The sequence below is a fragment of the Crocuta crocuta genome, unplaced genomic scaffold, assembly GCF_008692635.1.
Source record: "Crocuta crocuta isolate KB4526 unplaced genomic scaffold, BGI_CrCroc_1.0 scaffold127, whole genome shotgun sequence".
Taxonomy (NCBI): domain Eukaryota; kingdom Metazoa; phylum Chordata; class Mammalia; order Carnivora; family Hyaenidae; genus Crocuta; species Crocuta crocuta.
In genome coordinates, this window is record NW_027532008.1 from 2,363,223 (window position 1) to 2,375,445 (window position 12,223).

The 12,223-nt window shown below is 54.6% G+C and overlaps 1 protein-coding gene across 1 annotated transcript in view; it reads left to right on the forward strand.

The window, feature by feature from the left end:
- Window positions 1-1,268: 1,268 nt before the first annotated feature.
- Window positions 1,269-12,223, forward strand: part of FGR (FGR proto-oncogene, Src family tyrosine kinase) — a 14,041-nt gene continuing 3,086 nt past the window's right edge. Inside the window, exons 1-9 of the mRNA XM_077775704.1 lie at window positions 1,269-1,417; window positions 2,027-2,089; window positions 3,071-3,303; window positions 3,800-3,902; window positions 4,731-4,829; window positions 8,677-8,780; window positions 9,274-9,423; window positions 10,128-10,283; window positions 10,369-10,548. Of these exons, the coding sequence (XP_077631830.1) occupies window positions 3,084-3,303; window positions 3,800-3,902; window positions 4,731-4,829; window positions 8,677-8,780; window positions 9,274-9,423; window positions 10,128-10,283; window positions 10,369-10,548 (1,012 nt within the window). The 5' untranslated portion in view covers window positions 1,269-1,417; window positions 2,027-2,089; window positions 3,071-3,083. The remainder of the gene's footprint in view (window positions 1,418-2,026; window positions 2,090-3,070; window positions 3,304-3,799; window positions 3,903-4,730; window positions 4,830-8,676; window positions 8,781-9,273; window positions 9,424-10,127; window positions 10,284-10,368; window positions 10,549-12,223) is intronic.

The window sequence follows — 12,223 nt, forward strand, 5'->3', positions numbered from 1 at the left end:
GCCTCTTATAGAGAGGTGCTCTGTGTGGGTCTGTGGCTGGGGAGAGGGCTCTGTAGATCTCTGTGTGTCCCTCTGGGTGCTCCGTACATCTGTGCCCTCTTGCAGGAGTGGCTGTGATTATCCGCGTCTGTGACCAGGCAATGGCGAGAAGTGGTTCAGATTCTGGAGCCCAATGTCAGGATTCATCATGGGCGTGACCTTGGGCCCAAACTCTCTGTGCGTCGGTTGCCTTATCAATATTAGTAACACCTCATAGTGTTGTTTCGAGAATAAAACGTGACGATATATGTGAAGTGTTTGATCCAGCGGCTGGCACACAGCAAGCGCTATAAACTCTGTATATGTTGTTCTTGTGGGAGAGGCGGTATGCATGGCTGTGTGTACGTGTGCAAATGGCTGAGGGCCGGAGGTGTGTGTATGTGTGGAAGTGGGTGTCCTTGAGATGCGTGTGTAGAGAAGAGTTCAGAGTCTCTGTGGGGTGCTGTGTGCAGCCGAGGTAACGTGTGTGTCCAGGAATGCATCGGGAGGGCTGTGTGGATCTGGCTGTAGGCCCTGTGTGCCCTCTGAGATGTGTGTGCGTCTTCCTGTGAGAAGACCTCCATTCGCACCCTGTATCCTTTGTTTTCATCTTACCCCCCTCTGTCCCCTCAGTGCCTGAAATTCCTTTCCTCCCTGCTCCCTGGATGCCCCCAACCTCTACCTATATTCTCTCCCCGGCCCTGACCAGCCCTCGGTGTCCTGGAGCCTTTCAGACACAGCGGTTGCACCCCAGGGGAGGGGTCTTGAGGTGAAGATCGCAGCAATGGCTTAGTGAACACAGGCTATTTTAGGGCTCTTACCACAGCCCGCCTCGCAGTTCACCAGATGGGTGTCACTCCCCCTACACACACAGGAGAATACTTATGAAGAGTGAGAGGGGCTGATGGGCCTAGAGCGGGGGTCAGGGCATTGATGTGACAGAGCCATTGGCTAGGCAGCTGGCGCTGGTGGAGCCGGGAAGGCTTCCTGGAAGAGGTGAGTGTGCTCAGTAGGAGGGGCGGGACCCAGAGAGAGAAGAGGAGGAGGCTGTCCATAAGGGAACTGGACTTAGGGGTCAAGAAAGGCAAGACGAAGGTCCTCAGCCCCTCTGGGGGAAATCAGGGTACACTGGGTTGGCCCCACCCTACAACTCTTCATTCCTCTCACATCTTAGGAAACTGAGCCCTCTCCTTAGCAGTTCCTCTCTAAGTGTTGCAATGGCAGAGTTTCTGGCGGGGTGTGGGGAGCCCTTGCTCAATGATCTGCTGCCCTGTTGCTCAGAGAACATAGCTACCGGGAAAGCCTTGGCTTATTTGGGGGTGCTCCCCAAGGGATCCTCGTGGCCCTGGCTTCTGACCTGAGCCTTTTCTTGATGTGTGGATAGGAACAAGCTCTGGAGGTAGGTGTCTGTCTTCACTCTGCCACCAGACGTAACCCTGGGGCTGCTGGGGTTTACGGAGCAGGGGCATCGTATAGAGGGAAGGGGCAGTTTTTAGGATCCAGTGATGGGGGTGCCTAAGAGGGAGCTAGCATGGCTCGATAGAAATCCAATGAAAGGGACGGGTCTAATGCAAAAATATGAGTATCTAACCATGAGTCTGTCCACCTGAGAGGCAGCCCATGTGCCTATGTCTGTGTGTGTCTGCGTATGAGAGCTTGGGTTCATGTGAGCATTAGTTTGTGCTACTGTGTTGGTGTTGGTGAGCTCGCTCATGCAAGTGTACACTGTGGGTGTTGGCGTGTGACTATGTGCCGGTGTGTGTTACTGTATGTGGTGGTGAGTTGGTGTGTCAGGTGGATGTGAGTGTGAGAGAGTTGGTGTGGGTGGTGTGTCCTGTGTGAGGGTGGATGTGTAAGTTTGCCAGGGGCGGTAGGAAGGAAAATGAAGGCAGAAGTCATGCTGGGACAGAGCCCAGGCCTGGCTTCCTGAAGAGGGCAGAATCTGGCAGCTGGCTCGCAGGAACCTTGGCAAGCCTTCATCTTCCACGTCCTTCTCTCTCGCCCTCAGGTCTCTGGCCCCTCCCAAGGACCATGCTGCGGCTCCACTGACCCAGGAGTAGGGGCCTGAGGGGTGAGTGCGGAGAGTGGGGACTGAGGGCTTTCAGGGTCAGGAAAACGGGGGGTGGCCTTCCTGAGCCCCACAACTCATCACAGCCCCCTCCTCCTACGTGGGCCCTGTTGCTAGGTAACAGATGGGGGAACCGTAAAGAGGCAGCTTAAGAGGCCAGAGGCTGGACCCACAACAGGAAATGGCCTTGATCCCCCTCCGCAGGGAATCTCCAGGTCCAGACACACAGAGCCCCCACGCACACTCGCACACAAATATGCCTCGGTACGTAGACATGTACATGCACAGAGGGAGACACACACGCATACACCCAGAGACATTCAGACATACACACACACACACACACACAGATACACACACACAGACAGCCCTCCCACGCAGGGCTATACACCTGGTCATGACACACAGACACAGGGCATCTGCTCACACAGCCCACCTGCATGCACAGACACACACACGGGAACACACATAAGTACTTGCACAGAAACACGCACATACATATACAACCTATAAGACATGAACACACACAGAGCCATCACGTGCACTGATGTGTACCCACATGCACACACACATACAGACACATTAACATCCACAAGAGGCTGCATAAACACATAGACATCCACCCACAAATGTGCATATTCACAAATACTTAGAGACACACAAAAGACATACATACATAAGCACTCTGCAGAGTGTCATGAAACCACAACCTGTTGATGGAAGAGAAGGGAAAAATATACAAATCAACGCAGCAGCATCCCAAAGCAGAAAGGCAGTGCATTGAGGGTATACATCCTCTCTCCAAACAAGGCAGTGGGGAGGGAGACCCAAAGGTAACCCTGCACCTTCATCCTTCACTAGGGGGGACCCAGAGAGTAGACACTGCATGCCGGCGTGAGTGTGCGTGTGCACGTGTGCACGCATGTGTGAGTAGAGCGGCACATCCGGCAGGGGCCATAGAGTGAGGTATGCCCCATTCTGTAGCAGGGCACCTGGAATGGGCTGTGTGTTCTGCAAGAAGTTGGAGCCAGGGACCAAAGAGGATGTTGGCCTGGAAGGGGACTTCAGGGGCAGTGGGGCTATGGACCGCTATGGCCCTGACCCTACTCAGGCCCGGGCTGGGTCCTCCTTTGCCCATATCCCCAACTACAACAACTTCCCTACTCAGCCTGCCAGCGCCCCCTTCCTGGATGGGAGCACCATCAGGGGCATCTCAGGTGAGTCCCGTGGGCTGGAGGCAGGCCCTGCCTGGATCGCAGGAGAACCTGGAGGAAAGGGAGACGTCTATAGGAGCCTCCAGTATGGCATGGGAGACACGGCCCTGCTTTCAGAGCACAGTCTGGGGGAGAGTGTGCAGGCCTACCTTCAGAAACCCAGTGTCAACGGGAAACAGAGCTCTGTTCCCATCTGAGAGAGGAACCCTGATGGCAGACCCAAGTGGGAAGTCTTGGTGGGGAAAAGGAGGAGTGGGTGACTTGGGAACCCACCCCTGGGTGGGTGGGAAGGGCTGGAAGGCATGTGTCCTGAATCCATGGGCAGCCAAGCTGTGAGGCCCCAATCAGAAATCCACTGGACTCTGAAGGCCTTTGGGAACCAGTCACTGCAGGAGCGGGGAGGCACAGAGCCCGTGTGGGGAACAGGATTCTGGGGGTGCAGTCGCCTTGGAGCCCCTGGTCCCATACCCTACTCTGCTGAGTAGCCCTGACTCTGCAGGGACTGGGGTGACCCTGTTCACCGCTCTGTATGACTATGAGGCCCGGACAGAGGACGACCTCACCTTCACCAAGGGTGAGAAGTTTCACATCCTGAACAACACGTAAGTAACCAGGCCACCCAGCTCAGGACATGGCCTGGGTTGGGAACCAGACCCATATAGGAATCCTACCTGTTCCCTCAGAAAGCTCCAGCCTAGTTGGGGACACAGATATGACACTAACAACTCTGAGTAACTGCTGCTATGTAGGGGGGCAGGCACGAGAACATATGGGCACAGAAAGAACACTATATATGGTCTCCAGGGTAGTAGTGATCAGGGAAGGCTTCCTGGAGGAGGTGATTTCTAAGGTGAGGCTAGGAAAAAATGAATAGATGTCGAGGGAAGAGGTGAGAAAAGAGGAGGGGAGTGTGAGAGAGGATGAGAATAAATGGTGACTTCTGGAAACCACCCAGTGGTTCAGTCTAGGTGGCTCATAAAGTATGAGGTGTAGAATGGAGGGAGCAGAAGCTAGAGAGGTGGGTGGAAACAGATTCTGCAGTCCTTTTTAAGCCATGTTGAAGACTCTGGATTTTATCCAGAAGGAAATATGCAGTCATTGGGGGTGGTAGAGGATTTCAGTGGGAAGTGACCGAATTAGCTGTCCACTGCCTACCCAAACCCCAGCCCAGCTGAGAAGCCAGAGGAGATGCCAGAAGGCCTACATAGCCCCAGACATGTTGCTTCTGCAGGGAAAAGTCTCTTGGGGCAGCTACAGTGGCTGAGAGCAGAGCAGACAAAAGCTCCGGGGTGTGTGTGTGTGTGTGTGTGTGTGTGTGTGTGTCCAAGGTGAGGGGCTGGCAGGGCTAGTCTCCACCTGACCCTTTGCATGGCCCCAGGGGGCTCCAGGGGGCTGGGTTGCCACTGACACCCTGTATCATGTGCCTGCAGTGAGGGAGACTGGTGGGAAGCTCGGTCTCTCAGCTCCGGACAAACTGGCTACATTCCCAGCAACTACGTGGCCCCTGTGGACTCCATCCAGGCTGAAGAGTGAGTAGGGGTGGGGAGTGGCTATCCCTATGGACGGGACAAAACCCTGGAGTCCAAGGCCACCTCTGAGTCACAGCCCCACTCTAAGCCTATCTTCTTATTTACGATTCTATGAGGTCATTTTGTGAATAAGAGAAGAGAATAATGATGATAATGACAGTAAATAATATTTACGTAGCATGTACCATGTTCTGGGCCCTAGTCAAAGTGCTTTCTGTGTATTAACAGAGTTAGGAACTAATATCCTGTTTTATGAATGAGGCAACTAAGGCGCAGAGAAATGAAATATCCCGCTCAAGTTCACATGGCTAGTAAGTAGGTGGAGCTGGTATTTGAACCCAGATAGTCTGGCTGCATTTGCTAAGCATTTTCCATATTGACTTTCAGTGATAACAGCAGCACATGAACTTTGAAAATTTGTAAAACGCTAAACAATCGCAAGGGGACATTACTTAGAATTAATTCTGTTAAGGGGGCAGGATATTGTCATTCATGGTGTACCTTATAACCTGAGATATGATGACAGTTGCTTTACCTATCCTGAGGCATTTAATTCTCACAATTACATGATTGGCATTATTATTGTCTCCATTTTACAGATGAGAAAACTGAGGCTCATAAAAGCTTTTTATCTATGTGTACCTATAAATACATATATGGGAAAAGAAAAGATTGGAGAGACCAGGACTTGGTGACTAATTTGACATTGGGTGATGGGGAGTGGGGAAGAATCAAGGGTGACCCAACGTCTTCTTGAGGAATGGAGTGGGTGAGGGTGCCATTTGCTAAAGTGGGGGACTGCCGGGAGCAGGTATAGGTGTCTGGGTTCTGGGGCTGGGGGACTCACTGGGTTGAGGTTCGCAGAGAGGAACACCCAGGTGGAAGACACTGCCAGGAATCGGATTAGGTTGTGCTTGTAGAAGAGGGGCCCCACCCAGGCCAAGCCAGCCTGCTGAATTAGCCCAGAGGGAGGGGCATCCTTTCCTAGTTGGCATTAAGGCTCTTCGCTTGCTGTGGCCCTTGCAGAGACACAGCTGGGCTGGGGTGGAAAGCCGGGGCTCTTCAGAGTGAGGTGACAATTAAAGCTGCATGGGAGGGTGAAGGAAGAGCAGGAGAGTGGGAAAGAGATTGGCCCTGGGACCCAACTTCGGAGGAAAGCTGCCTTAAAGGAGAAGTTGCTGTTGGAAAACCAGGCCAAGCCAAGTCGGAACAGCCAAGAGGGTGGAGGAGAGATTGCAGGAAACAAGAAAGGGAGTGTCAGAGGCTGACACTGGATTTGGCAATGGGGGTGACCTTGGTGAGGGATCTTTCTGTGTGAAGTGGGGGTGGAGGCCAGACAGCAGGGCCTGGTAGGGAGTAGGAGGTGAGGAAGTAGAGACCCAAGTGTGAAGTGCTTTATCAAGTGAAGGGGAGGTGAGAGATATAACAGAATGTTGATGGCAAGTTAGGGCTTAGAACAGTTTTGGGGGGAAGGAAGAAACGTGGGCATATGTAGAGGTTGGTGGGATGGAGAGGCTGCCGTGGGGGCTGGTTGGTAGGGGAGAGGTGTCTCTGAGCCGAGGGGAGTAGATGGGGCCCACAGCTCAGGGAGGAGTGAGCCTTCATCTGGGCAAAGTGATAGGAGTCATGGAGGAGAGATCCGGTGAGGGTGCAGAAGGTAGGAGGTTTGGGGGTTCGTGCTGTATCCACACCTTCGAAGCAGTGTCACGAAGCTCTGAGCTCACTTGCTGCAGTGTCATGGTTAAGAGCCGTGCTGTGGTTAAGAGTGCAGGCTCTTGAGCAGACAGCTTGGGTTCCTATTCTGGTAACACAGCTGAAGAGCCTGTGGCCTTGGGCGAGTTGCTTAACCACTAGGTATCTCAATTTCCTCATATATCTAATGGGGGGGGTTAATAAAGGTACCTACCTCACAATGTTGTTATAAGAATTAAACGGGGGTGCTTGGGTGGCTCAGTCGGTTACGTGCCCAACTCTTGGTTTCGGCTCAGGTCATGATCTCATGGTTTGTGAGTTCAAGCCCTGCATCAGGTTATGCACTGACAGCACAGAGCCTGCCTGGGAGTCTCTCTCCCCCTCCTCCGCTCTCTCTGTTTCTCAAAATAAATAAACTTTAAAAAGTTCTTTTTTAAGAATTAAATTAGGGGCACCTGGGTGGCTCAGTCAGTTAAGCATCTGACTTCGGCTCAGGTCATGATTTCACCCTCTGGGTTCAAGCCCCGCATTGGACTCTGTGCTGAGCTGTCAGCTCAGAGCCTGGAGCCTGCTTCAGACTCTCTGTCTCCCTCTCTCTCTGCCCCTCCCCTGCTTATGTCCTGTGTCTCCCTTTCTCAAAAAAAGTAAATAAACATTTTACAAATTAAAAAAGAAGAATTAAATGAATACAATACGTATTAAAGAAGAACCTGACATAAGATAAGTGGTATTATGATTATATTAATTATTAAGGAAGTAACTGATATCATGGCTGGGGGAGGGGGGAACAGGGCTTTGAAAAAGCTTGGGAATGTGTCATATCTACACAGTCCTTCAACAGTTCCTCCTTCCCCATTCTGCCTGCCCACCTGCACACACTCCCCTAGCCAATGCCTTCCCTGTTCCCCAAACTGTGCCTAGAACCCACGTGTGGACTGGCCATTTAGTGATCAAATGACATCTGAATCTTCCTTCTGTGGTACTTCAATTCCCCCAGTGTACTTTCACAGTTCATTTAAAGCTACAGTTTGGGGGGGGTGGTGCCTGGGTGGCTCAGTTGGTTAAGCTTCCAGCTCTTGACTTCGTGATCTCAAGGTTCACAAGTTCAAGTCCCACATCAGGCTCTGCACTGACAGTGCGGAACCTGCTTAGGAGTCTGTCTCCCTCTCTCTCTGCCCCTCCCCCCTTGTGTACTCTGTTTCTTTCTCTCTTTCTCCCTCTCTCTCTCAAAATAAATATTGTATAAAATTTTTAAAAATGTTTTCTTTATTTTTGAGACAGAGAGAGAGAGAGGAAGAGAGGGGAAGGGCAGAGAGAGGGGGACAGGGTATCTGAAGCAGGCTCCAAACCGACAGCAGTGAGCCCAATGTAGTGCTTGAGCTCATGAACTGTGAGCTCATGACCTGACCTGAAGTCAGACATTCAATTGACTGAGCTACCTGGAGGCCTGCCCCCTGCCAATTTTTTTTTTTTTTTTTAAAGCTGCAATTTGGTCCCAGGAAGAATATCCAGGAGAGGGGAGGAATGCTTGAGGCCGGAGGTTGAAGTCGATACTTAGAAGAACATCCAAATTTATAAGTGTCAAGGAAAAGCAGCAGTCAGAGCCGGGCAGGAGCAGTCAGAGAGTGGGGAAGAAAAGCAAGAAAAGCCATCATTTGGAAGTCACAGGCGGAAAGCGTTTGGGGGCAGGGGTGAATGTGGAAAGAAGGGTCTGAGAGATTGTCCGGGTAGTGGGAAAAGCCCTAGGCTAGGCAGCGCAGGATTTCAGGTAGACTTCATCAGCCAGTCCTATGGGCAGCTCACTTCCTCTCTCTGAGCCTCAAGTTCCTCATCTATAAAATGAGGCCCTACAGGAGCAGTAGCGATATGCACTAAGGACCTGGTGACACCCCGATGAGGTCACTGGCGACTGGGGTCCTAGCGATTTTAATTGAAGAGAACCATAGAGAATGGAGAGAAGCCTAACTTTTACTGGGTGCTCCTGTGAGTCAACTCTATATTCCTGTCTCCATGCTCCCCATGACCAGGCTGTGAAGCAGGTGTTTGAGCCCCATTTCGTGGGTGAGGAACTGGAATCTTGAGGTAGCTTTTCCCCAGGAGGCTGCGCTGGGGGTTGAACTGGGTGGATCTGACTCTTTCTGGCCCTTCCCAACAGGTGGTACTTTGGAAAGATCGGGAGGAAGGATGCAGAGAGGCAGCTGCTCTCCCTGGGGAACCCCCGGGGGGCCTTCCTCATTCGTGAGAGTGAGACTACCAAAGGTGGGCCCTGGGAAGGGGCAACTGGGAAGCCCAGCCATTGTGGTGGGGCGAGGAGAAGTGGCCAGGGGCTTGGGTCAAGGCCTGGGCCCAGACTGGGACAGGGATGGAGGGGCAGAGATAAGACTGGGACCGGGTTTGGGACGCCTGGGTGGCTTAGTCGGTTAAGCGTCCGACTTTCGCTTAGGTCATGATCTCGCGGTTCGTGGGTTCGAGCCCCGCGTCGGGCTCTGTGGTGACTGCCAGCTCAGAGCCTGGAGCCTGTTTCAGTCTGTGACTCCCTCTCTCTCTGACCCTCCCCTGCTCACACTGTCTCTCTCTCTCTCCTAGAAATAAATAAAACATTAAAAAAAAAATTAAAAAAAAAAAAAAGACTGGGACCGGGTTCATTTGGATGTGGCCATCCAAATTCTGAGTCCTCAGGCATTTGAGCCTCTCTGCCTCCCATATCAGGAGTGGGGAGGGAAGCAGCCTTGAAGGTGACCTTTCCCCACAGGTGGCTACTCCCTGTCCATCCGTGATTGGGACGAGGCCAGAGGCGACCATGTGAAGCATTACAAAATCCGGAAGTTGGACACAGGTGGCTACTACATCACCACACGGGCCCAGTTCAACTCCGTGCAGGAGCTGGTACAGCACTATGTTGGTGAGGCTGACCCTGGGGGCTGGTGTGCGCTTCGGGTCTCTGAATTAGGGACCCACTGAGAATTAGGCCAGAGAAGGAAAAGGGCTCCCAAAGCAGTAGAGCCTGGGGCAGAACTGGAACCCTAGTTCTGGGTTTCCAGCCCAGAACCCTTTGTAGGATTCCAGGGAAAACAGAGGTGAGACTGTCAACGTCCAAAGGGCGCCCCCTAATGTCCAAGCTGGGTAGGAGGCTGAACGTGGCCGACTTGCAGGATGGGCTGATGGGTTGAGAGGAAGCTGGGAATCAATGCCCAGGGTTCTGCTTTGGTTGATTAGGCCAAAGATGAGGTCCATGGAAGGGTGAAGGCCTCATGTCCACATCTTTGTCTGGAATCCCCAACTCCATTTCTACCTGTTAGAATCCCTTAACCTTGGAGGCCCAGCTGGAGGCCACCTCCCATGGGAAGGATCCCCACCCCCTACCCCCACCCCCTGGCCCAGTCCCTGCAGGGATCAACTCTCCCTCTCCACCTCCTTCCTTGGACAGGAACATATTCACCTACTCAGTGGATCATGTCTTCAGCCCCAGCCTGTGACCTCATCTGTGGCCTAGTTCCTTTCCACTAGTTTCAGAGGGGGTTGGGGGGAGCCTGGGATGGGATGAGGAATGTGTGGGGCGTCCTGGGCTGCCTGTGACCTTCAACACCTCCCACCCCCGCTCCTCAGAGGTGAACGATGGGCTATGCCACCTGCTCACAGCGGCCTGCACCACCATGAAGCCACAGACAATGGGCCTGGCCAAGGACGCCTGGGAGATCAGCCGCAGCTCCATCACGCTCCAGCGCCGGCTAGGCACCGGCTGCTTCGGAGACGTGTGGCTGGGTACGGAGGTCCTGAGGCCCTGGGGGCTGGGCGAGGGCTTGGGACCTCCGGGAACCGGTGCTGACGAACCGAGGCCACCTGGCAGGCACGTGGAACGGCAGCACGAAGGTGGCGGTCAAGACGCTGAAGCCGGGCACCATGTCCCCAAAGGCCTTCCTGGAGGAGGCGCAGGTCATGAAGCTGCTGCGGCACGACAAGCTGGTGCAGCTGTACGCCGTGGTGTCGGAGGAGCCCATCTACATCGTGACAGAGTTCATGTGCCACGGTGAGGGGCGGGGTCAGGAGGCGGAGTCCGGGAGGGCGGGGTTTGGGTCGAAGGTCAGATGGGAATCTCTGGGGGAGGGCCGCGAGTGGCGAACTGTGACGGGACAGGGGACTTGGGGCAGTCGGAGAGCGAGGCTGGGATGAGTGAAACCACGTGAGTGCCGGTAGTGGGGCGGGTCCAAGGAAGACCGGCCGGCGCTGGAGCTAGGGCTGGGGGTGGAGCCTCGGCCGTGGCCGCGGGGGGGGGAGGGGGGNACACGGGCCCAGTTCAACTCCGTGCAGGAGCTGGTACAGCACTATGTTGGTGAGGCTGACCCTGGGGGCTGGTGTGCGCTTCGGGTCTCTGAATTAGGGACCCACTGAGAATTAGGCCAGAGAAGGAAAAGGGCTCCCAAAGCAGTAGAGCCTGGGGCAGAACTGGAACCCTAGTTCTGGGTTTCCAGCCCAGAACCCTTTGTAGGATTCCAGGGAAAACAGGGGTGAGACTGTCAACGTCCAAAGGGCGCCCCCTAATGTCCAAGCTGGGTAGGAGGCTGAACGTGGCCGACTTGCAGGATGGGCTGATGGGTTGAGAGGAAGCTGGGAATCAATGCCCAGGGTTCTGCTTTGGTTGATTAGGCCAAAGATGAGGTCCATGGAAGGGTGAAGGCCTCATGTCCACATCTTTGTCTGGAATCCCCAACTCCATTTCTACCTGTTAGAATCCCTTAACCTTGGAGGCCCAGCTGGAGGCCACCTCCCATGGGAAGGATCCCCACCCCCTACCCCCACCCCCTGGCCCAGTCCCTGCAGGGATCAACTCTCCCTCTCCACCTCCTTCCTTGGACAGGAACATATTCACCTACTCAGTGGATCATGTCTTCAGCCCCAGCCTGTGACCTCATCTGTGGCCTAGTTCCTTTCCACTAGTTTCAGAGGGGGTTGGGGGGAGCCTGGGATGGGATGAGGAATGTGTGGGGCGTCCTGGGCTGCCTGTGACCTTCAACACCTCCCACCCCCGCTCCTCAGAGGTGAACGATGGGCTATGCCACCTGCTCACAGCGGCCTGCACCACCATGAAGCCACAGACAATGGGCCTGGCCAAGGACGCCTGGGAGATCAGCCGCAGCTCCATCACGCTCCAGCGCCGGCTAGGCACCGGCTGCTTCGGAGACGTGTGGCTGGGTACGGAGGTCCTGAGGCCCTGGGGGCTGGGCGAGGGCTTGGGACCTCCGGGAACCGGTGCTGACGAACCGAGGCCACCTGGCAGGCACGTGGAACGGCAGCACGAAGGTGGCGGTCAAGACGCTGAAGCCGGGCACCATGTCCCCAAAGGCCTTCCTGGAGGAGGCGCAGGTCATGAAGCTGCTGCGGCACGACAAGCTGGTGCAGCTGTACGCCGTGGTGTCAGAGGAGCCCATCTACATCGTGACAGAGTTCATGTGCCACGGTGAGGGGCGGGGTCAGGAGGCGGAGTCCGGGAGGGCGGGGGTTGGGTCGAAGGTCAGATGGGAATCTCTGGGGGAGGGCCGCGAGTGGCGAACTGTGACGGGACAGGGGACTTGGGGCAGTCGGAGAGCGAGGCTGGGATGAGTGAAACCACGTGAGTGCCGGTAGTGGGGCGGGTCCAAGGAAGACCGGCCGGCGCTGGAGCTAGGGCTGGGGGTGGAGCCTCGGCCGTGGCCGCGGGGGGGGGC